This window comes from Corticium candelabrum, chromosome 2 (assembly GCF_963422355.1).
Source record: "Corticium candelabrum chromosome 2, ooCorCand1.1, whole genome shotgun sequence".
NCBI lineage: Eukaryota > Metazoa > Porifera > Homoscleromorpha > Homosclerophorida > Plakinidae > Corticium > Corticium candelabrum.
In genome coordinates, this window is record NC_085086.1 from 4,432,158 (window position 1) to 4,459,657 (window position 27,500).

The window sequence follows — 27,500 nt, forward strand, 5'->3', positions numbered from 1 at the left end:
GCAGCAATGTTAATTGTTCTTGCAACGCTGGACATTTTATGATGGGACACTCGTTGGGAACTTGCTTGAAAAATGGAATGTGGAGTAACAGCGGCATCACATGTCATCGTAAGAGTACATGCTGTCATTCAGTCTTTTCTACTCATTTGCATTTTTGGTTATGTTGACTATTGGTCTAATACCGTCAGCATTTCCTTTTGATTACTTTTTCATCTTAGCTGTGTACATGTCAGGGTTGTGTACTGTTATTGAATCTGTATTGTTGTGCAGCGGTATCTTGTCAATCACTGCCACAACTGAAGAATGGTGTGTGCCAGTGGAATACATCAACAGTTGGCAGTGAAGTTGATTGTGCTTGCAACGCTGGACATGTTATGGTGGGAAACTCGTTGGGAACTTGCTTGGATAATGGAATGTGGAGTAACAACGGCGTCAGATGTGATCGTAAGTGTATATGCTAGTCATTCACACTGTTTACTCATTTACGTTTTGATTATCTTGACTATATAAGCTTATCTTTTTTACTATACTTTATTCTTAGCTGTTTACATGTCAAGGTGGTGTGTTGTTATTGAATTTTTATTGTTGTGCAGCTGTATCCTGTCAAACACTGCCACAACTGAAGAATGGTTTATGCCAAGGGACTGCATTAACATTTGGCAGTAAAGTTGATTGTGCTTGCAATGCTGGACATGTTATGGTAGGAAAGTCGTTGAGAACTTGCTTGGATAATGGAATGTGGAGTAATAGCGACATCACATGTGATCGTAAGTGTATGCAGATATTTGATTTTTCATTTAGTTGTTTGCTGTCTGATTGTGTTAATTAATTGTAATATCCCTTTCACATGAGCTCTTGTAACTAAAATTTTTAGGTCAGCCATTTTATCATGATTGGATTGTGATTACACCAAAAATAGAGTAGGTGTGGATGCAACGTTTGAGATCGCGATTGGATTACAATCCAGCTGCCAGTGTAGGCCTTAAGAAACATTTTACTAACTAATCTAGCTCATCTTTTCTGGATGCTGTGTGAATGGGGCTGGGTCAGTTTTCTGGCATGGGCCAGCTTAGCTCGGTTCAGCTTGGTTTGGAACAGAGCTTGTGTGAAAAGGGTATAATACTGTACTTGTGTCTGTATTAGTATTGCATATGTTAACTGTACTTACTGTAGTACTGTAAATGTGGAAATTTTTGCTGGTTAACGTTTTCGGGGTTTTTGCATCAGAAACCATTTTGTGAGTTAAAAGTTTTGTGGTTCCAACTTTCAAGCATATGTTACATGATTTCATCCGTCACAGACGTGATCTAGTATAATTGTAATGGTGCTACTGAATTGGATACGAAAAGCCGGGGGATGTTGAGAGAAGACCGTGTCTTCAGCAGCCCACTGACGCTCCTGGTCTACTATCTTCAACAGGAAAGACTGCGTCGTGCGAATGATTGTGCGTCACTTCAAGAAGGTCCCCATAAGAGAGCTGACCGAAAGCTGAGGAGAGAGTGTGAGTACTATGTCTACAGTCCCTCGGAATGGTTAAGCATTGCGCGATAAGCAAGTGATACTTTGGCCATGCCCTCATAATTTTTTGCTGGTGTTTATTTTTACGAAAATATTTCAACTGGAAATTACGAAGATTTTAACCACTCAAAAGTTTCCACGTTTACAGTATGTGTCAGGTATCTGTATTGAATTCTTATTATTTGCTAGCTGTAACTTGTAAAGTGCCACAGCTGAAGAATGGTGTATGCCAGGCAACTGTAACTGCGGTTGGTAGTAAAGTTAATTGCCATTGCAACGATGGACATCTCATGGTAGGAAGCTCATCTGGAACTTGCTTGGATACAGGAGCATGGAGTAACATCGACGTTGCGTGTTTTCCAGACCGTATGCTGATGATCACATTTCCTTTTTAGTTGTTTGCATTTTTGTGTTCTTTTCAGACTTGTCGTCTCTGAAGTGTCCAACCCCATTTCCACCAGTGGTCAATGGTTATGTTAACTATACCAGTGTGAATGTTGGAAACACAGCATCATTTCAATGTGATCACGGATATGTAATTAATGGAAGGACGACTCTAACTTGTACAGTGCAAAACTTAGCAGCTGTGTGGTCAGATAATCCACCAACTTGCAATCGTATGATTTGACAAGATATTTTATTGATCATAAATTTGCAGTTGCTTGTGTTGTGTAGTGAAATATTGTCCTATGTTGTCTGTACCGCCGAATGGCAACTTATCAACGTTTGAGCGTCATTATGGTGTTTCTGTAACTTACATCTGTCATTCGGGATTTGCAATGAGACATGGCAATGAAAATAGAACGTGTCAAAGCTCAGGCCAGTGGAGCGGCACTGCACCTTATTGCCATCGTGAGTTGTGTAATTGGCATGCATGTGTTGTACACACAAAGTATGATTTAAAAGGACGTTTTCTATTATTGCCAATGTATGCCAATTGTATTGTTCTTTCTTTACATAAACTTGAAGAAATAATTGCAAAGTTTACGGTAACCTCTTTGAGTCCCAGACATTGTGCAAGACGAGGCTACAGTTTACATACGTCTTGCTATAGTCTGCTCATGTGACTGCTATAGACTGCAAGTTTGCTAATCTGTGTTAAAAATTATGGCAGAGAACCCAGAGATTGCACGAGGCTACTGAGGCTGATGATCCTAGTGTAGTGGCCTAGTTGTGCTTGATGGATTACAAAGCCGTTTTGATGTCCAGTTTGAAGCTTATTGGTGACTGTGTCTTTTCAACTTTTTTACAGTATATATATATATATATATATATATATATATATATATATATATATATATATATATATATATAGTACCGGTCAAAAAGGATTACTCACTCGTAGTAATTGCTGATCTAGAGTAATTCAATAATTTGTCATCACTATTCCCACAGAACATGTTTGTGCTATTGAAACTAGTCAATTACATGTATGATGTACTTTTGTATAGTTTTGTTTGCAGAGAAATCTGCAGAATTTTGTATTTTACCATTAGCAACGCTAGCTGAGCAATACAATTTTAGATATTAGATTAACTATTTTGCATTTGGCAGAGATATTGTTTTTCCTGCCCAGTTGCTACACTTTGTCCACTAAGGTACCTAGCATTCAGCTGAAAATTTCTTTTACTACTTTGAGCAAATTTTGTGCTGCTGCATTGCAAATTGCCTAAGAACTACCTTAGAGCGGAATGGTCAGGAAAGATAGAACGTCATCTGAGAATTGTGGTAAAATCGTCATGCTGTGGGAAGAACGTTACAGTCAAAGGCAAATAGCTGTGAACGTATTGGCTGTAGCCAAAAAACAGTTTCCAACATAACGACAAGGCAACAGGAAGCTGGAAATACGGAAGCAAAGAGAATTTCCGGGAGACCTCGCATGACTTCTGTGAGAGACGATTGCCAGCTGATCCAAATATTGCATTCTAACCGACGATTAACTGCACCCTTTTTAGGTCCGAATTTTTGCAGGCCAATGGAGCAAACATTTCCATCTCCACTGTTAAAAGGTGTCTCCGAGAGGGTGGATTGTTTGGCAGCGTTGCTTGATGGAAGCTATGCCTTACAGCTGAGCATCGTGGTTGCCGCCTCCATTTGCACAGAACCACAGAAACTGGACAATTGACGATTGGCCATGCATAATCTGGAGTGATGAAAGCAAATGTGAGTTGTTTCGTACTAGCGGTCGCGTATGGATAGGAGAGCAGCTGCAAGATGATTTTGTAGTGCAGACGGTAGCACAGGTTGGAGGTAGTATCATGGTGTGGGGCTGCATGATGAGGAATCATTGGTCACATTGCATTGGTCAACGAGCAGTTAAACGCTGAAAAGTACATCTGCATTCTCGAAAATGCGCTAGTTCCAACAATCTACGAGTTTGAACTAGGTCATGGCGACGTCACACTTATGCATGACAATGCTCCCACTCACGGGCAAAGAGTGTCTGAAAATGGCTGCAGCACAATGGCTACAGCTCTCTTAGTCCTTGGCCAACTCAATCATCGGATGTTAATTCAATTGAGCACATATGGGATTATCTTGCGCGTGTTGTTCAGCAGCAGTTGCCACGGAACACGTCAGAGCTGTGGCAATGCTTGAAGACAGCATGGAATAATGTGCCACAAGAAAGAACACAAACCCTTGTTGATGACATGATTGCAAGAGTAAACAATGTCATAGATGCTAGAGGAGGTTACACAAAATACTGAATCAATATAACACTAATTTTGTTAAGATAATTGTAATTTTACATGCCACATATGTGTAAATATTGATTTGAGTAATCCTTTTTGACCGGTACTATATATATATATATATATATATATATATATATATATATATATATATATATATATATATATATATATATATATACTTAGTGATGCTTACTGTCACCTTATAATGCTGCATCTTTATTGATTCTAGATTGTGTACACATCTAGAGTAGTCTTGCATGCCAAGGCATTTTGGAGTGTGAGGGGAAGAGGAGAGGAAAATTACATTCTACTGCACTCCAGAATGACTGACATGCAAGACTACATCTAGATGGGAGCATGAAGGGCATACATCCTCACTTTGGCTCAAGCCATTGTTTGTTGTTTCCTGTGCCGATATGTATATGCCAAACTGGTTAAATTTTTTATGCTCAGACTCATTTGATGTACGCAAGCATGCGTAATAATCAAAATATAATTTGATTAATATTTAGCGTAATTGAAATATAATTTGATGTGCGCATGCGTAATAGTCACGGCAGAAAAGGTCTGGCTATTTAGTGTTGTACAGCATCTGTTTCCGTGTCCTGCTTAGTATCTACTTTGTTCTGTCAGAGTCTTTGTTATTTTGTAGCCATTTAGGCAGTGCAATGACAACTGTATCTGTTCGTAACTTCAAAGTGGTTAATAAATTTTTATTTTGTTTGGTCAGCTGGTATAATCTTTATGATTATTTCTCCAAGTTTTCCAAATTATTTTATATGTATACGGCCAAAACAGTATGTTTTGAGACCATGGAACTATTGTTAGACATGAGAGGACACCTGTTGGTGTGCATTGTCTAACTTTGGAAACAGAAGTTGGTATTATGTAGAGGTATGATTTGATGCATGGATACCACATCCAGATGGCAATGAGTTTAGTTCATTTTAGTTGTCATTCTAGCTGATGGTGGTTGCCAACCAGTTGATATAACAAGAGTCTGAAAAGCCAAAATGCTAGTCAGAAATTTAGAGCATTATATATATATATATATATATATATATATATATATATATATATGTATGTATGTATGTATATGTATTTACTCTGAACACACACACACACACACACACACACACACACACACACACACACACACACACACACACACACACACACACACACACACACACACACACACACACACACACTACGGCTATATAGGTATATATATATATATATATCAGACCTTTATGTAGATTTTATTTTTTGTATATGCAGATGAATGCGTACACCAGTCAAGTTGCAGAGTAACAGAAGATTGTGTAGTTGACAGCAATGGCCAAGGCGGCTGTGAATGCATATCAATAGCGCAGTGTCCTTCTGACTTTAATCCAGTTTGTGGCACTAACGGTAAACAGGCGAACAACAAATGCCTTTTGAAAGTTCAATCGTGTCACGACAACAAACACGACGTGGACGTGGCTGCAAATGGAAACTGTGAATTTGGTAATTACTAACTTGTACTGAACAATATTAGTGATTGTTACTGTATAGCATATTGTGCCCATAGGTGGAGTGTGTGGTGCTGGCATGCCCAGTCCGCCTGCAGGAAACACGTGTCGAGTTATGGCCTATCGTTATTGGTTTAATTCTACTTCTCAACAGTGTGAACGGTACGCTCATGGAAGCTGCTTTGAAGGACACAATACCTTCTTTACACAATCTGACTGTGAACAGAAATGCATTCAAAGTAGGATTAACAAGTTGTAGTTGTATTTGGAAATTGGTAACGATGTTTGTTACATTTCATTATTGCACATATAGCTGATGTTTGCAAGCTTCCTTTTGATGTTGGGAGATGCAACTATTTGAACGAAAAGAGATACTTCTTCAACACGACCACACAACAGTGCAAGTCATTCACATATGGTGGATGCTTTGGAAATGAAAATCATTTCTATACGGAGCAACAGTGCAAGAACAAGTGTACATGTGTATCACCTCTTAGTTTGGTGAATGCCCAGAGTAGTCGTGATGCAGGTTAATTGTCATTACATCATGATCATATTTAATTTATACTATATAATAAATTATGTAATAATAAGTGTTAACTTTGTGTGTTTTCTAGTTATCTTGCTGCGCATTTCCTCTGTTAGAAAAGTCAAGAATAGTGAAGTGAGCTACACAGTGAAAGTAACAGCTGTGTGTAGTTCAGGTCAAGGTGTATCGATTCGTTTGGATGCCACCAAGACATCACTGCAGGTGGTGGAATCTACACAGGGTCATCTTCAGTGTCCTCAGTTCGTGAAAGGAAAGACCTATGGAGTCGCAGTCAATCAAGTGTCCTCTTCGGCTGACCTGCAGGAGTTGAAAGTTACTAAGAGTTTCTATGTGGAAGAGACAATGACTTGTCCTAGTTAATAACTTATGTTATGTGCTTGATCATCTAGTAGGGAGGTGAACAGTTTACATGCAATATCAGATACATTTTGTATAGTGTAGTGAGAACTGTAGGTTTTGTTTAATTTTACCGTGTTGATTTGCTGCTAAACCATTTAGAGCTTTGTGCTACTTATCTAAACCAGAGCCATATAACAATAGAGTGAGACAGAGCCGTAATAGCCGCATCAGAGCCATATATGCTCTGACCCACATCAGAGTCGTATTTACACATGACCCACATCAGAGCCGTGCGTGTATATATATATATATATATATATATATATATATATATATATATATATATATTTGATGTGACATATCTGGTCAGTCTCTAGAAGCACTAATTTCTAGGGGAGATGATTGTCGTCGAAGACAATTAATGTAAATAATATTCAATACAAGTGTTGAATTTAAATTTAAATTAGGCTGACAGCCGGCCAATGGTACAGTTTTCTTTGCAAATGCTGCAAGCACTAGACTCGTACCAGACCCAGTTGTCACCGGTTATTGTAGAACGTCATTCACACCTGTACTTTCGCTGATTCGACATGTACAGGCTCTTCTACCAATAGCCATACAATTCCTATTTGAATCTGTGATGTACGCAAAGGCAGGGCAGCAGTGGTTAACAAGCTCGCAGCGAAAACCTAGGCGATTTATCTAGTCGACCGCTCTGAGAATTTAGTATCCGGGAATGACGAAGGCGCGGCGAGATGGGTCACGAGTCTAACCGTAGTCGTCCGCCGTAATTTCTGTGGTCTCTGCAACGATTTCGATAGGGAACTATCTGCTTATTACCGTTTGACTACGCCTAGCCGTGGACAAGTGCTAGAAGTGTCGACGTTTTGAGGTACATTTGGTGTTTACGTGCGAACGCGACATTGTCAGATATCAGTAGCAGAGACAAGGGACCCGCACAGCAATGCGTGTGACTCCCTTGAGGTTCAGCTGGTCAAGGACACAAGGTGGGAGACGACTTCAGCCGGCCGTCTTGCACGTCTGTAGTTTTTTGTATACTTGCTCTCGATGTCTACGCGTTTCGGAGTTCTATATACTAAATGTAGAGCTGTCGTCTGCATAGGTCATTAGCAAGGGACTTGTATGTCCTCGTTCCAGGCTTGGGTGGAGGTTCATTTAGCAGGAAGTGCAGTCGTGACCTCCAAGTATGACGTCATTTTGCAGCCGTAGGTGTTTTTCTTTGCAGGTGTGTCACACCGTGATTATGAAGAATACGGGTATTGTATTGTGGTGCTGGTGTCTTGTCGTGCCTCTTGTTCTCTCAGGTATGAGTGTCGTGGTTGGGTATTATTAGTTTGTTATTTGAGTTAATATTAACTGTGGAAACCAAAAGTGTGAATAGATGTCACATGGGGTAACCAGGGTAATTCCGTACAGTTTGATTTTAATGGCTGGTCACGGCTCTCAACCAAGCTCTATTGTAGTAAGTAAGCACTCGTGGAATAGCTCATTGTCTAGCTCTCCGAATGGAACAAAAGAAACAAAAGTAGCGGCTAGTGTTATCGTTTGTAGAATCTAGACAGCGACTTCTGAGCAAAGGTACCACATCTGCTGACTTGTCTCGTTCTAACTTTTAAGAACAGAACTCGTTTTGCATATCTGTTTGTAGCCGTAGTATTTGGCCTTCGGTGCTACGATCTGTCAGCTGTAAACTTGCTCGCGAGATAAGACTTTCTAGTAAAGAGCCATCCATGCAATGTTGCCGGGGGGGGGGGGGGGGGCAAATCCCTACCTACTTCACTGGCGTGCCGCTCAATCACAATAGTGATGTAGTTTCCAGCTCTGATAACTATAAGATAGGTGACAATAGAGTAGGTTTAGCTTGCAGGTTGTGCATCTCAGTGATCTAGTTGTACGGCTGTGTTGACTGAACGCTAATTGTACATCTCAGAAAGACACACAGACTCCATTTGTAAGTGTTAGTGCGGGTTGAACGGTGTTAGAAACTCCAAACCTTTGAGATAAACGAGTATTGGTAACTACGTGTATGGAATTGCCCCACCCACTAAATCTGACCTTTCCTCACATATCATGTTTCTAATCGAGGTCAGCAAGGACATGACCACAAAATTTCCTGAATGTAGTGCAGCGACCGATACTGAAGGCAGATACAATAACAAGTTGAAATGGTGGGTTGTCTTCATGATATGGGTCATCAAGGCAAATGTGTACGGAATTACCCCGGATTACCCTACACTTTTGATTGATCTGGCAATTGAGAATTTTAGTGTATTGACCTTGTGCTTTATTCTGTTGTACATTGTTTTAGTATTATCTGTTTGATGTTGACTTTCTCAGGTGTGTCCAACTGTAATTTTGTTTTGGTTATTGTTGCTAAACAATAATTGAACAGTGATGATAGAATTATCATTGGTGCCAAAGCAGCCTGGAAGTTTATTGGAGACGACTGAAATGACATACTGTGAAGTCTATTATCCGAACTACCAACCTAAACCTACTCTTGTATTATCCCACCCCCATGGCTCATCAGCTTAGTCTGTAAAGTAGGGGATGGGGTCTTGCTGGAGGATATGACACTTGTAGGTATTAATTGGCAGAAATGTACCTGTGTTTGACTAGTTCCTGCAACTAAGTTTGCTGGAACAAACTTTACTATTACCAATAATATCTACTAATCCTCTGTCATCTCCGATGTACTAAAGCTTTTTAAATTCTGCGTGCGTCAGAGTCTGAGTCAGTAAACAACAAGTGTGCAGCTTCTTGTTTCAGTTCACTTTTGCTCAAAGGAAAATGGTCAAGGAGCTTATCATCCGATTAAAACCAATTAGTTGGAGCTTTGGTGTGAAAATGTCAGGCACTGGGCTTAAAGTTGGGGATGAGGCTTGATGGGTATGGGGTGATACAGGAGTAAGTACGGTAATAACAAAAATTGAGGATTTATGTATTTGTAAAATCAAATAGTATTTATAATAAAACAGAACTGTTTTTCACACAATATACATGTACTTTTGAAGAGAATGTAGGTATCTTCGACTGAGGTAGACTAATGCTTTTATGTAGCCACGGCGATCGAACTGGTATACTGTACCTCTTTCAAGACCTGTGTGGCACAGCAGCGGGGCTGCACATGTGGTGGCAAGCATGCTGTTGTAAGTCACATGATCTGCCAGTGTGCATATTTGGATAATCGACATCTGGTTGATTAATGTGTGGATATTCGACATACTACAGTAAGTGAAACTAGTAGGAATCGATGAATCAGTCAATAAAGGGCTGTTGAGCCGTGCCAAATACAACAGTCAACCATCGAAGGGCAGAAAGACTCTGTTAACAAAGAATGTACTATAATAGTTAAATGTAATTTTAGGAATTTCAATTTACCAATTACTCGGTCACTGAATTTCTTTTTGCTCGTTGCCAAATTAGCAACATTCTGACAGTTCCCGGAAAATTCCCGGAGATTTCTTTTCAACGTTTAAGTCATAGTTTGGATAAGTTGTTTTTTCAAAGGCCAGACCAACTGAATTTCTTGATGCTCGGATTTTTTGACATAAAAGCCCGACTGGCCGGCTGAAAAATAAATAACATGACCATGTGACATTTGAGCATGCGCAGGTTTTGTTGTCTTGCCCTGAACAACGCTTTAGTCTTTATATTTTAAGGACCACTTAAGTAATAAACAACTGCTCAACAAACAAGTAGTTCAGTTTGTGTTCTAAAAATGAGTAAATGTAGGACGTCGGATGGCATATAAGCTCAGTTCCAAAGGGGACAGCACGATTTTTGAGAGCAGACAATGAGTTGACAACAGCAGTTTGACAAGCAAATGAGCAATGGCATGGCGCGGCGGTAGTTATGTGCTCGAAGCAAAGGAATGATGCTAGGAAGGAGCAGTTCTAAGGGACACACTGTGAAAGAGACAGTGAAATGCGAAAACGGATGAAAATGTGAAAGCTGTCAAAGAGGAAAGTGGGACGTGGAAACAGCAGGAACACGAGTACAGTGAAAGAGCCAACGGAACATGGAAACAGACACAGAAACATGTGCTGCAAAGAGACTAGCGGAATGTGGAAGGAGATGCACAAATACGTGCTGTTTACACTTGTGCAGTCGCCAATTTGCCTTCGCAATACAAAGCCTTCCACAAGAAATGTTACTGTGCATGTGCACAATAGACTTTTATTCTGATTCTTGTTGAGCTCCAAACTGGACTGGGATCCGAGCATTAAGAAGTTTAGTTGGTCTGACCTAAGAGACCATGCGTACGTCAAAATTTTATTTTTATTGTGGTTGAACTCAGAAATGGACTAGTGAATCTGAGCATTAAAAGGGAGTGTGTCATGCTAAATATCGGCATTAACTTTTTTGTCTAGAAATGTTGCTCCGAAAGTAAAAGGCACGTAGAAATTTTTCAGATTTTTTAGTCAGTGCGTGGTTATTGACTAGTTATCTTCTCGTGAATTTGATATGTCGTTCTTGTGATGTCACAAAAGGAATGGAAGTTACTCACATCAACATGAATGAAGGAATCTCGATGTAACTTTATCTTACTGATTGTCTTTCTGACCTAGACTTGCTGATGCAGATGTAGAGCAGCGCTTCTCTTGTGCTACACTTGAAGGACACTTTTAGTAGTTAATGCAAACCTTTTTTACATTGGTTGTCACTCATGACAGCTACAAAAGCCGATTGCAACTTTGTTTAGAAATTATTGTGGAACATGAAGCATTCAATATAATCGTATGTGCTAATTAAAGCTTTTGTAAAGTTTTCCACAGGAGCTAACAAGTTAATTAATGGTGCACACGTATATTGGAAAGTTACTTGAACGAAAGGAGGATACAGCTGGAGTTTTATTGTTTGCTGTGGAAACCATTTATAGCAGATGTCTGGACGAAACACAAGTTTGTCAGGACACTCTGTGTAGATGGTGACTGAGTCTTATTTTTGGACCTGAGAGACAGTGAAGCCATGATCAGAGGAGTTTGCATGAACAACTGACTGTTACCTGTTGTACTATTACATAAATTTTGAAATAGTACTGATAATGTGGTTTGTTCTGTTGTCTTGTGCTGATTTAGACAAATGTCCTCATTTCTACAATTTGGCAAATGGCTATTTTGAGAAGTATTCAAGAAATGTCAGTTATGTCATGAACTTCAACTGTGATGAGGGATATCATCTTGAGGGCTCGCGAATTTCTACTTGTATGAGGTCAGAAAACAATGTGACTTACTGGACTAACCCTCTTCCAAAATGTGTGCGCGGTATGATTGGTATGGCAGCTCTTGGTTCTTTTAAGGCTTTGTGTTATGATTGAATTTGTGTTATTTTGCAGTTGTAACATGTCAACCACTTCCGCAGCAGTATGGCAAGTGTGTTGCACCTACATTGACAGCTGGCAGTGAAGTTCATTGTTTCTGTGACTTTGGATACCGAATGGTCGGAAACTGGATGGGAACTTGCTTGAAGACCGGAGCATGGAGCAACAGCAACGTTACGTGTGTTCCTAAGAGTATGCCGATATCTACATTTTTCATTCAGTTGTTTTGTATTGTGGTTGTTTTGACTAGTGATCTAATACTGTCGGCATGTCTTCTTTAGTATTTGTCATTTGAGCTCTTAATGTGTCAGCGCTCTGTATGGTTATTGCATTTATATTATGTTGCATTTGCAGAATGTCCACCATTGCGACAGCTTGCGAACGGTAAATGCCAGGAGACTGGACATACATTCGGCAGTAAGCGCAGTTGTTTTTGCAACACTGGGTATACAATTTTGGGAAGTCCTTCGGGAACCTGCTTGGATAGTGAAAAATGGAATAACAGTGATATTGTCTGTGCTCCAGATGGTATGCCGATATTCGTTTCCTGTGTGGTTGTTTGAATTCTTGCATTCTCTTGTAGCCTTATTGTCTCTAAACTGTTCAAACACATTGGAACCAGTGCTCAATGGCTACGTCAGTTACAGCAAGACAGATTTCACTCTTGGAACCACAGCATCATTTCTTTGTCATGGTGGTTATGTGATTAATGGAACTGCAACTTTATTATGCACGTTGGAAGGCTCTACAGCAGTGTGGTCACATAAGCCACCGACTTGTGACAGTATGATTGAGAAGATATTTGTTGATTTCAAATTTGCATCCGTTTGTGTTGTTTAGTAAAAAGTTGCCCTGTGTTGTCTCAACCGCTAAATTGCAACTTGTCAAGCTTTGACAACCACTATGGTGTTTCGGTGACTTACAACTGTCATTGGGGATTTCAACTGAGATATGGAAGCAAGACAAGAATGTGTCAAAGCTCAGGCCAGTGGAGTGGCACAGAACCGTATTGCCAGCGTGAGTAGTGTAATTTGCATGTATTGTACACATATAGCCTCGGTTCCAGACGCTTTCCCGTACGTAGCACGTGACAGGTACTGGGGTCAAAAGTAGGAGGAGCGAGCGGGAAAGCGTCTGGGCGCACTGCTAATACAAACGAGTTCAGGGGCGGGAAAGCTATTAGATCCAAATTATACCATTAGTCTAACTGCATTAGGTTGCACAATGCAATCGTAATACGATGTAGGTAACTCATCAGTCAGTTGCATTCGAATAGCATCAAAACACTCACTAAAAACAGGCTAACCACTGAACGACGCAGTGAACTTCGTCTGCAACAGCAACGACGTGATCGCGGAATCGACTCTGTTGGAGGGCGTTTCTCCAATGGACTGCCAAACACACCGCTGACATCACCACGTTGAATCTGTTCGTCTTCAAACAAGCTAGCGGCTATCATTACAACTGTTACACCGTGTTCTGTCAAGCTTGCTACCTGGTCTCTCATGAGAGAAAGCAATGGCTTGGATGGAAAGAGCAGTCTACATTACCAAAGACCTGCAGAGTGTTGCACACACTTAGCGTCATGTGGAATATCACAGACTTGCCATTGCCAGTTGCAAAACATGCGAAAACGTCGTCTCCTCAGGCCAGATGACATATCATGTATGCAGAGGTGCTGCAACGACTTCACAGCTTCGATCACGAATTGAGGACAGCAAACAGTTACTGCTTCCGCTATTGAATCATCTGACATGGATCTACGAAGATCAGTCTATGTACTACAGGCGTAGCTTCGATTTCTAATTCACTCGGGAAGACCTCCATCGCAAGAAACGCTGCCGCTGTTGTAATACTAGCCTACCTGTGTGTCTAACAACGTTAATTAGCATGTCTAGAATTGTAACCATAAACTAAGTGGTATTGTTCTTGTTGTAGACCAATCAAAACCACCGCTCGGAGCGAGCGGGAAGTTCCTATTGGTGCGGAGCGTTTCATGTTTAATAGCTTTCCCGCCCCTGAACTCGTCTGTAGTACAAGTGCGCCCAGACGCTCTCCCGCTCGCTCCTCCTACTTTTGACCCCATATACCTGTCACGTGCAGCGCATACGGGAAAGCGTCTGGAACCGAGGCTAGTACACATACAGTAAGATTGTTGATTTTAATTTTTCCAATTTGCACAATGCTGCTTCTCTGGTTTTGAAGATTGTTCTGATATCAATTGATATTTAGTTTTACCTTGTTTTTGATTGGAACTCGTTTGTGTTGGTGAATTGGTGCTAGGATGGACTAATACTTCCTATTGAAGTCTGACAAGTTCTTGGCCAAGCAATGTACAACGAACCAAGTTACATGGGTCACTGTGTATTTATCAATTTTATGACTCATAATCCGACACACACATTAGTCCAACAGAAAGCAGCGGGACAAATGTGGTCGTACTAACAACATCTGATTGTAATAGGCTTGCTAAACTAGTCATTGTTAATTAGTGCTCTTACACAACAGACCTATCTCAGCTGGATGTTGTTAAATTAGGCAGAATCATAATAACTAGTCAAGAGCACAAGCGGTAGGCAGTGGAAATTGAACCCATCCTGCACCGAGTGTACTTGCCTATAGCATGACTCAACTTCGGCGACGAAACAAAGCCCACCCAAGTCATTCGAAATCGCACCCGTCTGGCAGTGTCTCTTGCTGATCCATCCATCCGTCCTGCAGCACTGCGTGCGTAGGGACGGACGGAAGTGGCGCTAGCGCCATTATATATAGATGACATTGGCAGGACATCTGTTGGTGCTGTACAATCCAGAATGTACCGCCTGGTAGTATTGGGGACAAGGTGAACATTACTGTTGTGTCATATTGTTTTCTATGGAAAAGACACTGAACGAAAATATTAGAGCTACACAGGCTGTTTAAGAGCTACTACATTATAGCTGAAAGACATAGGATGGAAGTATGTTATCAGATATGGAAACTGTACCACAATGTGTACAGTGCATTGACTTTTGAAAATAGGCATTTGTACATCAGAATCATCTGATGCATTTGCAGCTGTGGTTTTTTTCGCTTTTATTATAGGTGAATTTTTCCTTAGCAAAGGACTAATACTGATTGAGATTTGCCATAGCATTGCAAGAAATGTAGAGATGCTGTACGTATAGGTACTGTCGAAGCTGATGGATGTGGACAGATTACAGAACTGGGTTGTTTACACCAGTTTGCATGCTTGGTTTTGGGTTACCGAGTGCTTTTACTACATTGTTGTTTTGGTTTTATATAGAACTGCTTGTCATTGTAGATGAAGTTAGTTACCAACTGATTATAACTCGAGAAGCCAGATTTCTTTGCCCAACGTACCCATGAGCTTTTATGATTGGTAGTTAGTACATTGCAAATTGTACATTTTATAGACAGAAGCATGTCTTGCTAATATTTGTATGTCTTGTACATGCAGATGGATGTGCCGAGTCAAATTGCAGAGTAACAGAAGAATGTGTCATCGACAGCAATGGGCAAGGCGTGTGCGAATGCTTGCCAAAATCACAATGTCCTTCTGATTATACTCCAGTTTGTGGCACTAATGGTGTACAGGAGAACAACAAATGTCTTTTGAAAGTTAAATCTTGCCATTCTCATGAACATGATGTGGACATTGCTGCGAATGATACCTGTGAATTTGGTATGTTATAATTGATATCGATTTATGTAACTTTATAGTGTATTCTGACTCTAGGTGGAGTGTGTAGTTTGAGCATACCTAGTGCACCTAGTGGGATCACATGTAGAGCCACTGTTTATCGTTTCTGGTTTAATTCTACTTCTCAGCAGTGTGAACGGTATGAACATGGAAACTGCTTAGAAGGACACAACACTTTCTTTACAGAAGTTGACTGTGCACAGAAATGCATTCAAAGTAGGAATTGTAGCAATTAGGTTACAGTTGTAGTTGAAAATTGGTAATGATGTTTGTTGCATTTGTTATTGCGCATATGTAGCTGACGTTTGCAATCTTCCCTACGATGCTGGCAAATGCAATTATTTAAATGAGGAGAGATATTTCTTCAACACTACAACACAACGGTGTGAGTCATTCACATATGGCGGATGCTTTGGAAATGAAAACAATTTCCTCAAGGAGCAACAGTGCAAGGAAAAGTGTACATGTGTATCACCTCATACTTTGGCAGTTGCTCTGAGCAGACGTGATGCAGGTTGTAATTATCATCATATTTATGAGTCACAGCCGTGGCTTAGTGGTTAGCAGCAATGGCTACCACTCCATGGTTTGGGAGTTCAAACCCCAGTGACGATAGTAAATAATGAAACTTGTCTGTCTTTCTTTCTCATGTTTCTCTAGCTTTATCCATGAGACTATGACTCGTTTCAGTCGTTGGGGAGTTTCTGTGGTCTGGCGAACGGTCCGTTGACGATGACGTTCAGTGCTTTCCTGGTGGTCGTTGATATCCACTAGGCGTGCTGTCCACGAGTTTGCGGTCACCGTAATGCCTGCAATCTATATCGAATTGGCTAGTCATTGATTGCCGTATGGACTACACGGAAACATGTACCCCGCTGGGCTCACCTGCCGGGTTGGTGGGCGCCCAGATGGGGGTAGAGACCCCACTTGCCCATTATGGAGGGGCATAGCGACATAATAGAGGTGTCCCAAAAGCCTGATCTCATAGGAATAGTATATAAGAGAACCACTGCGAGATCATTCTTTCTTCTCTCGTTAACTAAATGGCCATAATTTTTACAATCTGTAAATGAAGTGGAAATCATACATAGGCAAACAAAATTATTGTGATAAATACATTTGATTCCTATGGGGCCAGACGTTTGGGATACCCGGTATACACTATACTGCAGCCTAGTATGTATCTCAAAGGGTTTCCAGGGTACTTGGAAACTCGTCTACTTGTGTGTGTGTTATCTGAATGTTGCACATGTTCATGATGCTTTTTGCTATTTACTTGATTGTTGTTGGCTTGTTTCTTTGCACGAGTGTAAGCACTTCTAGTCAGTGCTCTGAAGAGACTTTAGTGCACAAGGGAGCTAAGATTGGCTCTGTGGTTTTACCATAACTGCAAGATGGAGTGTATTACAAACTTTCCTATTTGCGTAGTTTTTGCAAAATTTAAAGCTAGTTTAAATGTTTTGATTAGCACTCATTAGGATAAACTGTTTAATTAATAAATTGAATTTGTTGATTGTTCATGGGTGCATTTCTTTTGCCTCTTCTGCTCTTCTGGAAGAGGCCAGAAGAGTCATGCAACCTCTTCTGGTCGTTTCTTTTGCTTCTCCCCCCTTCTTCTAAAGTGTTAGAAGAGTCACGAGACCTCTTCTGGCTCTTCTGGTCGAAAGGCGGAAGAGGCAGAAGAGAAGAGGTCTCGTGACTTGTGAGACATGCGCATTAAAAACGCGCGTATCGATGGAGCCGTATGAGCGTCCTTCGCTTCCATTGCTTTGGAAACCAGGTGATCTTCCAGCAATATCAAGTCCCACAACTACAGCTGCTGTTATTGGGTGTTCTCCAAGGATCCCCTTTGAGGCACCAGAAACGGAAACAACGGTTGTAGAAGTCGCCTCTTCAAGTAGAGATCCAATTTTTTAGTGAAAACCTTATTTTGCTAATTAATTTCACAACTAGAGTACGTCTGGACGTGTAAACTATTAATGCGCATGCTCAGCTCTTCTAGGTCCTCTTCTGGTCATTTCTTTGGCTTGGCTCTTCTGATCAGACTGTGCATGATCGACCTCTTCTGTTCTCTTCTGACACCTCTATGCTCAGCTCTTCTAGGTCCTCTTCTGGTCATTTCTTTGGCTTGGCTCTTCTGATCAGACTGTGCATGATCGACCTCTTCTGTTCTTTTCTGACACCTCTATGCTCAGCTCTTCTAGGTCCTCTTCTGGTCATTCCTTTGGCTTGGCTCTTCTGATCAGACTGCGCATGATTGACCTCTTCTGTTCTCTTCTGACACCTCTATTCCAGAAGAGCAGAAGAGGCAAAAGAAATGCACCCCATATAGTAGACAAAGTCAACCATAATATTTTTATGTACAACTAATAATTAATAAGCATGTAACAGGGTGTCGTATCTGCAGTCCAAAGAAACCATGCAAAATTATATTGCCAATTATATAAAAAAGGTGTACAAGTGTAGTCCATAAAGATTTTTGGTGTAGATTGAATCATGCTTTTAGATTCAGGCATACAAAAAATGTGTGGCAGTTTAATACAAATAATGTATGCTCGTGTTTCTGTTGCATTTTGGTAGTAGGTTGAGTTACACTAGACTACAGTTTGCTGTATTACTGCTAACGTTATGTGTAATGTTTGTTTTAGTCGTCTTGGTGCGTGTTTCGTCTGCTAGAAAAGAGAAGAATGGTGACGTGAGCTACACAGTAAAAGTAGCAGCCATGTGTAGTTCAGCCCAAGGTGTATCCATTCCTGTGGATGCTACCAAGACATCATTGCTGGTGGTGGAATCTACACAGGGTCGGCTTCAGTGTCCTCAGTTTGTGAAAGGCAAGACTTATGGAGTCGCAGTCAATGTAGTGTCCTCGTCGGCTGATCTGCTTGAGCTGAGAGTAAATAAAAGTTTCTACGTGGAAGAGGCAACAGTTTGTCCTAGCTAGTAACCAACATCGGGACTTGATCTACGAGGAGGCATTTAGATCAGACGTTATTTTGTTGTACAGGGTATTGCTAGTACATGACTGTAATTTGGTATACCTTACGGTATCATTAGGGTTTGTGTAAGTACTGTTGACTTGTTTGTTGGCATGATTGCAATAGACTCTAAATGTTTAGATTTGAAGAACTATCTTACGAGAGGAAGTTGATACAAACAGTAGGGTCTGATTGCACAAGGTTTAGGAATTAAATTCTTTGAAATCAGCTTCCAATTGGTTAGAAGTAGAGGTCTCTTTATTGATTTTGTAGTCTTGTACCATGCAGAGCCTCTTGTGCTAGTCATATTGTGTCACCGTACACCGTGTTGGGTGACTTAGGAAGGAATTGGTCAAAAAGGATCTATCTAGAGGGTAAATTTGTAGTATGTACTAACACATTCTCAGTGAATAGTAACTGTCACGTTGTTGAGCCATATCAGATCAGTATAGACTCATTGTAATATGCAAGTACTTTATTTGTTGATATACAAGTGGGAACCTAAGTTTGTGAAGCACCAAGCAATATATAGCACGTATGATTGTTCGTTGCTCTAGGCAAGTAGCCACAGCAAAATTTTTGAAAGGGGTTTGTTTATTATATTAAAAATAAATTGTTATTTAATTAATATAGATAAGCAATTCATGTCCCTATGCTGCCACAGCATGAATGCAAATTTGGGTGAAACAGTGGAATACCTATATGGGTCAACTATAGTCCACACAGAGTTTGTCCTGTACAGTGTAGTGACTTCATGCTGTTATGGCTGATGTATAGTATGAAATACTTTCCCTGGTTAATCTCCAACCGTTTATTGCACACAAGACTACTAAAAACACCTGTCACGACGTTCGTAACACCATTTTCACTTCAGGTTTAGAGATAGAACAGCCATTACCACCTAACCCCAAACGAAATATTTAAATTCTTGTAAAAGGTGTCCAAAACGGTTGAATGATCTCTATACTATGCACATGGACACACTCGCAAAAGCTCTCTCTCTCTCTCTCTCTCTCTCTCTCTCTCTCTCTCTCTCTCACACACACACACACACACACACACACACACACACACCACATGATATTGCCTGAAAATCCTAGATTTACGAATGCGGTTGAGAGTATTTGCCTTTAATATTTTATGAGATTTCAACTGCATTAACGTAAGTAAGGAAGTACCCTATGGAGAAGAATGAGGCCAACGCCTGATGTGTTAATCATATTTAATAAACTGAATTTTATTCACACATTGGGAAGCTTACAATATTGTACACAAGGATGTAATTCGTTGCCAACAAACACTTTAATACTACTACTTGTTGAAGGGAATTTAGAAGTACTCATAATTTCATACTATTCAATGAAGGTTATCAGCATCTGAATTCTCTGTTACTAGTAGGACCACTGACATTAGCATTGAAGCTGCTTTAATCTGTTAGCATACTGTTGATTCTGCCACATAAAAGTTTCGTGGCACTTCAAGTTGCCATATTTTCCCGGATTTCCCATTGACCTTGACCCCTACTTTGTACATGACTTTTTTCTGAAAGTCGGGACATCGGCAAGTTCCATGCTGAGTTTGCTGGGTGACAGCAAGTGAAACAACATTTCCAGACTTTATCTTGCGTGCTACGGCATTGTTGGCACGGCAGACTTTTTCAACTTTAGCTTTGTATGATACTTGTCCTTTCTTTTCTTGGGCTGAAGAAGTTATTTGGACTAAAACAACTATAATACAAGTAGAAATTAATTCTGTTAATTAATGAAAGTCAATTGTCATTTGTTGTTACCAGCATGTCGTTTCCTATTGGCATCTTGACGTGTTTGAGTAGAATCACAGCTGCAAGCTAACAGAAAACCCAGATATTAATAATTATTTTAAAGGTTCTTGTATATAAATTGTATCAATTTAACTTTGGAAAACCACACACTAGCTATTTATTGATGGCATATATTTAGCACATTAATTAATGAAGAGATATAGTTTAATTTAATACAAGTAGAAATTCCCTTAGTTCACTTGGGCACAAGCTTTGTTAATATTTAATAAATATGTAGCCCAAACAAAAAAATAGTTATAACAGTTTTCACAGGTTGCATGTCAAGCAGCATGCCCATGCAAATACTACTAAGGCATCTTCTTAGCGGCAGTCCGGAAGAATCGGCTTGCCATGCATAGCCAAGTGCAAATCTATTTGTAGACGTGGTGAGCCATTGTTCTCTAATGTAGCATATGTCATGCTTAGAAGCAGTCCGGTAGCACCTTACCAATACTATATTATTAACGTTATGTAAATCATGCGTGAACATCAGTACAAGATCTACATTCAGCTTCAAACGTACATAGTATATAATGTCCATGCATGGAGAACCGATGGTTCTCATATATACTTACGTTCACATGATGGTTCATTTCCACTCCACAGCCCATTTGGTAAACAAACTCTAGAACTGTCTCCGTTTTTCAATCGATACCCTGACTTGCAAGAGTAAGTCGAGATAACAATAGTATGTACAGCTCGAGTGGTAACGTTGCCGTTAGTTGGTGAAGCTAGTGAATCGCATTTGCTGCCTGAAGAAGTTCTATTTCATGTGAAGGTTTAAAACAAGTCTAGTGTACAGTACCTTGACATACTGGAGGATTGCCCGACCATGTGCCATTCAATTGACATATTCTTGTTTTGTCTCCAACAATGCGGTATCCTCTGTTACATTCGTACACGGCAATAGAGTCAACCAGTCTATTAGTGCTAAGAATACTGCCATCTTTGATAGTTTCATTAGAAATATCCGGGCATTGTATTTCTGCAAATAGAGAAGATTATAAATATTTTATTTTCGTGTTGCTAAGAAGAATTCTTGTGACAACACCTAAGTTTGCAAAATACTTACGAGTGCAAGTTGGTGCCGTTCCTGACCATTTTCTGTTTTCTTGGCATCTTCTTGTTTTCTGTTTGTCGTCTGATAACTTATAACCTTGAACACAGTGATACGTCACTGTACTGTCAACGTCATGCACTCCATTATTGTCACTAAATTCAAGGTATCCATTTGTGAATTGAGGAAGTTCACAAAATGCTAAATGAAAAATGTAGAACATTAGCCAATCATCAAGACCAGTATCTTGTTACATTATCAACTAATTACAACAAGAAAATATTAAATTTGGATAATAAAAGTATCGGGAGTGCAACTCCCTCCGTGTGCAGTCAACTGGGGCATTACTTTACTAAGCTATCAGCGTAAGAGAAGGATACCATGCATGCACAGTGAGTACAAGTGCATGCATTCTGTATTTCTAAGTTAGAGAAATGGTTGCAGATTTTCTTGAGTTTTGTATGTAGCATAAACTTAAAACATAATGCAAATTCAGTTCTGTCTTGTCTGAAGTCATTTTACTCAAGTCACCATGCTGCTAACATCATGATGTTAAGGGCCTCGTCACTGTACCGAGGGCTACCGTTATTGATGTTTGAAAGAGCTAATTATAAGACAACTAGGATCCACGGCCCGTCCTTCGTACGGGCAAGATACTGTAGTGTAAAGATAGGTCTGTGGACACGTCACGTGCAATCTTTGTTGCGATGTCCCGGATATGCTGAATGAATTCGAATCTTGCTCTTCGCGCTTGTTTCGATCGAAATCGACACACTCCCCGTGTAGCGCTTGCTGAAGAGAACGTGTAGGTTGGATTCGGTGCAAATGCAATCAGAATTTGGAGAGAAACGAAAGCGCTAGAAGAGTAAGTTTCGTCGGCAAGAGATATTCGATTGGTCGAAGCTTTACGAAGGACGGCGATGCATACAGTCTACACAGGACTGGTGTGGGCGTGTGTTCAAATGAACTGGAATGTGTAGCGTTTGCGTCATCGAGAAATTTTACGCGGGGGTCGACCCCTCGAGAGGGGACCCGGTGCATAATTTTTTAATTGTTACGCAAACCTTCCCCTGTGCGTGCCGAGTCTGCCTGCCGATTTCGGTTGTGAACGGACAAAAGACGTGGCCGCCAAACACACACACACACACACACACACACACACACACACACACACAGAGACAATTTGAGCTTTATATATTAGACTAAGGTCTGCTATTTGCACTCTTACGTCGTGTGCACTTGGGTGCCACTCCTGACCATGTGAGCGGTCCAGTACATGTCCTAATGTTAGAGATAGCGACGTACACGAATCCCTTAGAACATTCGTATTCCACACGAGTGCCGACGTCCAACTGGTTTTCATTTGCACCATGTTTCAAAACGACGATGACACCATTAGCGAGAATAGACGGCTTCCTGCAGAATGCTGTAAAATACAAGCATATCAAGTGATCACTCTGTCAGAGATTGTACACTCCATTTATCTTTATAGATACTCCATAGTATTCGAGCGATATTAATCTGTAATGTAAGTTTCAAAATGAGCACACATGTGCCAGTTTTGGTATTAATTTTAACCATTACTCAACTATGTCCTTATTGACTTCCAATGTATTTTTGGCATTTGCATTAGGTTTCCATAAATTATTGATGACATAGTAAATTACAAAATTTTTAGAAGTAAAATTTTAGTAGTACACGTCTAACACCATTCATTCATATATTACACGATTGTCGCCTAGCTAGTACCTTCCAACTAACTATTGCATTTGTAGAATTTGTATTCTGAGAGAAGAATTGCACAAACTACATCAGTCCTTTGCGTCAATGCAAGGGAGGATTCAGAGGGAATTCTTGTGGTTCCACAAAACCAGAATTCACAAGACAAGTTTAAGTCTCCCATAATTGTATACATATACCTCTAACAATTATTGGTCTCAAATAGGTACAGATACTAGATGTTATATGGTCATTTCGTAAACCAAGAGAACCACAATTTTAAATTGCTGCATTTGTCCTTGAAATGTATCATGTTTACTTACGGATGCATTTTGGTGCCTTCTTGTCCCACTCTTTTGTATGGAGACATTTGGCTTTCTTAGCACCGTCAATGTAATAGCCGTCGTTGCAACCGAATTCTATAATAGACTCGTAGGTGGTGGTCTGTCCAGTATAGTAGCCTTTCCCCGAAACAGTAGGTGCTCCGCAGTTGACACCTACAATAAATGTTGCAAGAAGTATTGTTTTGACAACATTTTTGTAAAATACTTACGAGAACATGTTGGTGCCGTTCCTGACCACTTTCTGTTTTCTTGGCATCTTCTTGTTTTCCATTTGTCATCAGATAACTCAAAACCTTGATCACAATGGTACGTCACTGTACTCTTAACATCATGCTCTCCATTATTGTCGCTAAATTCAAGGTATCCATTCGTGAGTTGAGGAGGCTCACAAAACGCTAAATGAAAAAGTAAGACGTTAGCCAATCATCAAGTCTAGGGTTACATAGCAACAAGATATTAAAACTATCAAGTTCAGGTTAAATATTAAAACTATTGAAGTTCAGGTTACTGCTCATAAAGATTTTACAGATTATCTATCAAAAGTCTTGTAAATGTCTTCAAAGCACAGATACTAGATGTTATATGGTCATTTCGTAAACCAAGAGAACCACAATTTTAAATTGCTGCATCTGTCCTTGAAATGTATCATGTTTACTTACGGATGCATTTTGGTGCCTTCTTGTCCCACTCTTTTGTATGGAGACATTTGGCTTTCTTAGCACCGTCAATGTAATAGCCGTCGTTGCAACCGAATTCTATAATAGACTCGTAGGTGGTGGTCTGTCCAGTATAGTAGCCTTTCCCCGAAACAGTAGGTGCTCCGCAGTTGACACCTACAATAAATATTGCAAGAAGTATTGTTTTGACAACATTTTTGTAAAATACTTACGAGAACATGTTGGTGCCGTTCCTGACCACTTTCTGTTTTCTTGGCATCTTCTTGTTTTCCATTTGTCATCAGATAACTCAAAACCTTGATCACAATGATACATCACTGTACTATCAACGTCATGCTCTCCATTATTGTCGCTAAATTCAAGGTATCCATTCGTGAGTTGAGGAGGCTCACAAAACGCTAAATGAACATATACATACGATTGGCCACTCATCAAGACCATGGAGTCATATACCTTGCATTGGCAAAAAGAAAAATTAAAATTATCAAGTATTATGTTTCCTTGATATACTCATAATATTTTACATGTGTAAAAAGAACAGCGTTGATGCTGTTGATGCATGAGCACTGTCTGATTTTCTCTTTTGCCCGTGTGGTAACTCATAAATAAGCGTTATCACATAGGTCACCGTACTGTAACATGCTTCATGATGTCCCTAGTTATCATATTGAACGGGTTTCCGTTATTGATGTTTAAAGAGGTTCACAAAAGGCTAGCGACAGATAAATATATTCGATAAATATATTCGATAAATATATTCTAATGTGATAACAATAAATGTGCATCAATGTGCTTGGTATCTATAGCGTCCGTAAAAGCATCCATGGTATTGTAACCTGACTGCTCTATATGTTCTGGTCTCAAAATTGTTGACTGGTGTTGTTAGTCTTACGTTACATCACAATAATTTGTTACAAATTCAATGCACAAACTTATTTGAAATTTATAATTAAATAAGTGCCTTCTGTTGCCTCAAGTAGGTATACCCACTGCATAATTTCTTGTGTTTTGTGTGTAGCCTGACTTTAGTCCAAAATTTTGATAACGTTGCTGCAAATTCAGCTCTGTTGAAGGTCAATTTGAATTTCCTATCAGGTCTTCAGAAATCACTTAATTAGCCGTTCAAGTCTTAATTACGTGTTCACTAATCACATCAATCTTCATAGGCATAAACCAAATTCTTTAACATCAAGCTATCACATTTAAGTTAAATTAATGTAACTGCGCAACCTATCACAATATTATTTTAAACTTGCAAATTCATCAAGAGGTATACCTAATCTAGAGCATAGTAATACCAAAATGTAAATTATGCACAAAACAACGTAATTGGGACTTCATGCTAAGTTGATCGCTTACGTATGCATGAAGGGAAAGACACGTTCCAAGTTCCGTTCGCCTGGCATTGTGCATACTCTGAGCCATTCAGGTAGAATCCGCTGGAACACGTAAACCTTAATCTACCCTGATAAGAGAACTTTTCGTCTAGAATGGTATAGTTCCGTTTAGAGGAAGAAATTGGAGGAAGACATGTGACAGCTAGAAAAGTATGAGCGTTAATTGAGCAAGAAATTAACCATAACTTTGTGTGATTAGTATGTACCAACCATGACATGAAGGAGATTCCAATGACCATGACCCGTTAGACCGACAGGTACTGTACTTTCCTGAATTATTTGCAAGTAGGTATCCTGTTTCACAGCCGTATTTCAATGTTGTGTTCAACGGAAATTCAGTAATGTCAGGTGAAATGTTGGTGATTCGTCCAGGATGAGGAATTACAGGTCTTTCACAGTAAACTGTAGTCAAAAATAAAATAAAGTAATTTTTGCACACGCAGGCCACGTGCACACGCGCTAGAGTAATGCTAAATGTCTTACGTTCACACTTCAAATTCTTTGTTATATTCCACGTCCTGTTACTCTGGCATATGATGACTCTAGGACCCTCCAAATGATAGCCCTTTTTGCATGTGTATTCAACTGTGTTTCCGTAAGAAAACACTTTTCCAGAATAATTTCCGTTATTCACGATAGGAGGTAATCCACAACTCACCGCTAAATACGCAAACATGATAAAACAAAGATTTGTTGATTAATATATTAATAACTATACAATATTCGAATTGCCTTACCCTGACATATTGGAGGATCTCCCATCAAACTTCCATGATCACATTCTCGAGTTTTGTTTCCAATAAGATGGTAGCCTTTGTCGCAAGAGTATGCTACGTTTATTATTTCTCCAGATTCATCAGTAGACGCCAAAGCATTCCCGTTCTTTGGATTGTCATGTTTATTACAACCAGCTACTACGATAACACGAAACCATAGCATAAATTCATAGTCTCACAATTTGCAGCACAGATTCGTAAAACTACAAAGCAACTATACATGCAATTTTTTGTCAATAAGCACTTGTACTAAAGTTTTAATTCAACTTTTTACCTTTGCACGTTGGAAACGGTTGACTCCAATTTCCACTGTTCTCACATGTAATCGGGCCAGAAGATGTGGGTTTATACCCTTCATTGCATTCCACTGACAAAGACCCACCCACGGAATCATTTGTGATACTGTATTTGCCGTTGGCAGGAGCATCAGGAGTAGTGCAGTGAACATCTGTCATACAAACATCCTTTCACGTAAATACGTAGACGAGCGGTATTTACAACGTTTACGTATTCAATTGCAGCATTGAATAAGAGACACTGACAAGTGATCCTCTAGATATGTGTATTCCTTACCTGCATAAACTTCCACTTCACAGACCTCAAGATAATAGTTTGCTCTTACAGTCAACCAGACATAACTTCCAGTAGCAAAGCAGATAAACAATGGTGATTGTCCTTGGCTTGCTTGATACGACGACCCGCACTGTCGTCGTGTATCGTTCACATTGCTGGAGTTACCAACGCTGACATTTACGATGCCGAGTCTGCTGTAATACCTTGTTGGTGTAAAAGTTTTTGCTGGGTCTCTCAAGTGCAAACGAACAGAAAGAATTGGTTGCCTTTGATAGAGAGAAATACGAAGAAACTGAAGTTTGTCGTCTCTTCTGTAATTATTGACAGCACAGAACTTAAATCCAAGCGCTTTTGATTGACCGATCGCAGATTTACCATCTACAGCATTATCAGCGCTTCCCTCGACATTGTGTGTATGATCAGTAAATGGGCCGTCTGACAACGACGTAATTCCAGTAACATTCAAATTCATCGGACCTTAGTAGATACGAACAAACTA

General features: G+C 39.9%; 3 protein-coding genes across 8 annotated transcripts in view; 2 read left to right on the plus strand and 1 right to left on the minus strand.

Moving 5' to 3' along the window:
• LOC134176152 (sushi, von Willebrand factor type A, EGF and pentraxin domain-containing protein 1-like) overlaps positions 1–6,836 on the plus strand; it is a 13,400-nt gene extending 6,564 nt beyond the window's left edge. For all 3 annotated transcript variants that reach the window (XM_062642827.1, XM_062642829.1, XM_062642828.1), the window contains exons 4-13: positions 1–108; positions 271–444; positions 594–767; positions 1,708–1,884; positions 1,941–2,135; positions 2,194–2,370; positions 5,496–5,723; positions 5,788–5,967; positions 6,042–6,257; positions 6,346–6,836. The exon at positions 1–108 is cut by the window's left edge and continues 66 nt beyond it. In XM_062642827.1, coding sequence (XP_062498811.1) covers positions 1–108; positions 271–444; positions 594–767; positions 1,708–1,884; positions 1,941–2,135; positions 2,194–2,370; positions 5,496–5,723; positions 5,788–5,967; positions 6,042–6,257; positions 6,346–6,638 — 1,922 coding nt within the window. In that variant the 3' untranslated portion in view covers positions 6,639–6,836. The remainder of the gene's footprint in view (positions 109–270; positions 445–593; positions 768–1,707; positions 1,885–1,940; positions 2,136–2,193; positions 2,371–5,495; positions 5,724–5,787; positions 5,968–6,041; positions 6,258–6,345) is intronic.
• A 523-nt stretch (positions 6,837–7,359) lies between these two features.
• On the plus strand, positions 7,360–18,798 carry LOC134176153 (P-selectin-like). 4 transcript variants are annotated; one of them, XM_062642833.1, is made up of 11 exons: positions 7,360–7,509; positions 7,864–7,942; positions 11,720–11,914; positions 11,977–12,153; positions 12,316–12,489; positions 12,545–12,745; positions 12,802–12,978; positions 15,422–15,646; positions 15,701–15,880; positions 15,963–16,178; positions 18,313–18,798. In XM_062642833.1, exons 2-11 carry the CDS (start codon positions 7,882–7,884, stop codon positions 18,603–18,605), a joined length of 1,899 nt encoding a protein of 632 aa, XP_062498817.1. In that variant the 5' UTR covers positions 7,360–7,509; positions 7,864–7,881; the 3' UTR covers positions 18,606–18,798. The 4 variants fall into 4 exon arrangements, with proteins under 4 accessions (XP_062498817.1, XP_062498818.1, XP_062498815.1 ...); XM_062642831.1 differs by lacking the exon at positions 7,360–7,509 and adding an exon at positions 7,578–7,799; XM_062642834.1 differs by lacking the exon at positions 7,864–7,942 and having other exon boundaries at positions 7,361–7,509.
• Positions 18,799–19,404: 606 nt separating this feature from the next.
• LOC134176328 (sushi, von Willebrand factor type A, EGF and pentraxin domain-containing protein 1-like) overlaps positions 19,405–27,500 on the minus strand; it is an 18,807-nt gene continuing 10,711 nt past the window's right edge. The window contains exons 5-20 of the mRNA XM_062642999.1: positions 27,002–27,478; positions 26,703–26,876; positions 26,390–26,563; positions 26,136–26,312; positions 25,863–26,054; positions 25,615–25,794; positions 24,468–24,653; positions 24,238–24,411; positions 23,788–23,973; positions 23,558–23,731; positions 22,744–22,941; positions 21,531–21,716; positions 21,264–21,443; positions 21,034–21,210; positions 20,429–20,485; positions 19,405–20,366 (exon numbers count right to left, since the gene is read on the minus strand). Of these exons, the coding sequence (XP_062498983.1) occupies positions 20,074–20,366; positions 20,429–20,485; positions 21,034–21,210; positions 21,264–21,443; positions 21,531–21,716; positions 22,744–22,941; positions 23,558–23,731; positions 23,788–23,973; positions 24,238–24,411; positions 24,468–24,653; positions 25,615–25,794; positions 25,863–26,054; positions 26,136–26,312; positions 26,390–26,563; positions 26,703–26,876; positions 27,002–27,478 (3,185 nt within the window). The 3' untranslated portion in view covers positions 19,405–20,073. The remainder of the gene's footprint in view (positions 20,367–20,428; positions 20,486–21,033; positions 21,211–21,263; positions 21,444–21,530; positions 21,717–22,743; positions 22,942–23,557; positions 23,732–23,787; positions 23,974–24,237; positions 24,412–24,467; positions 24,654–25,614; positions 25,795–25,862; positions 26,055–26,135; positions 26,313–26,389; positions 26,564–26,702; positions 26,877–27,001; positions 27,479–27,500) is intronic.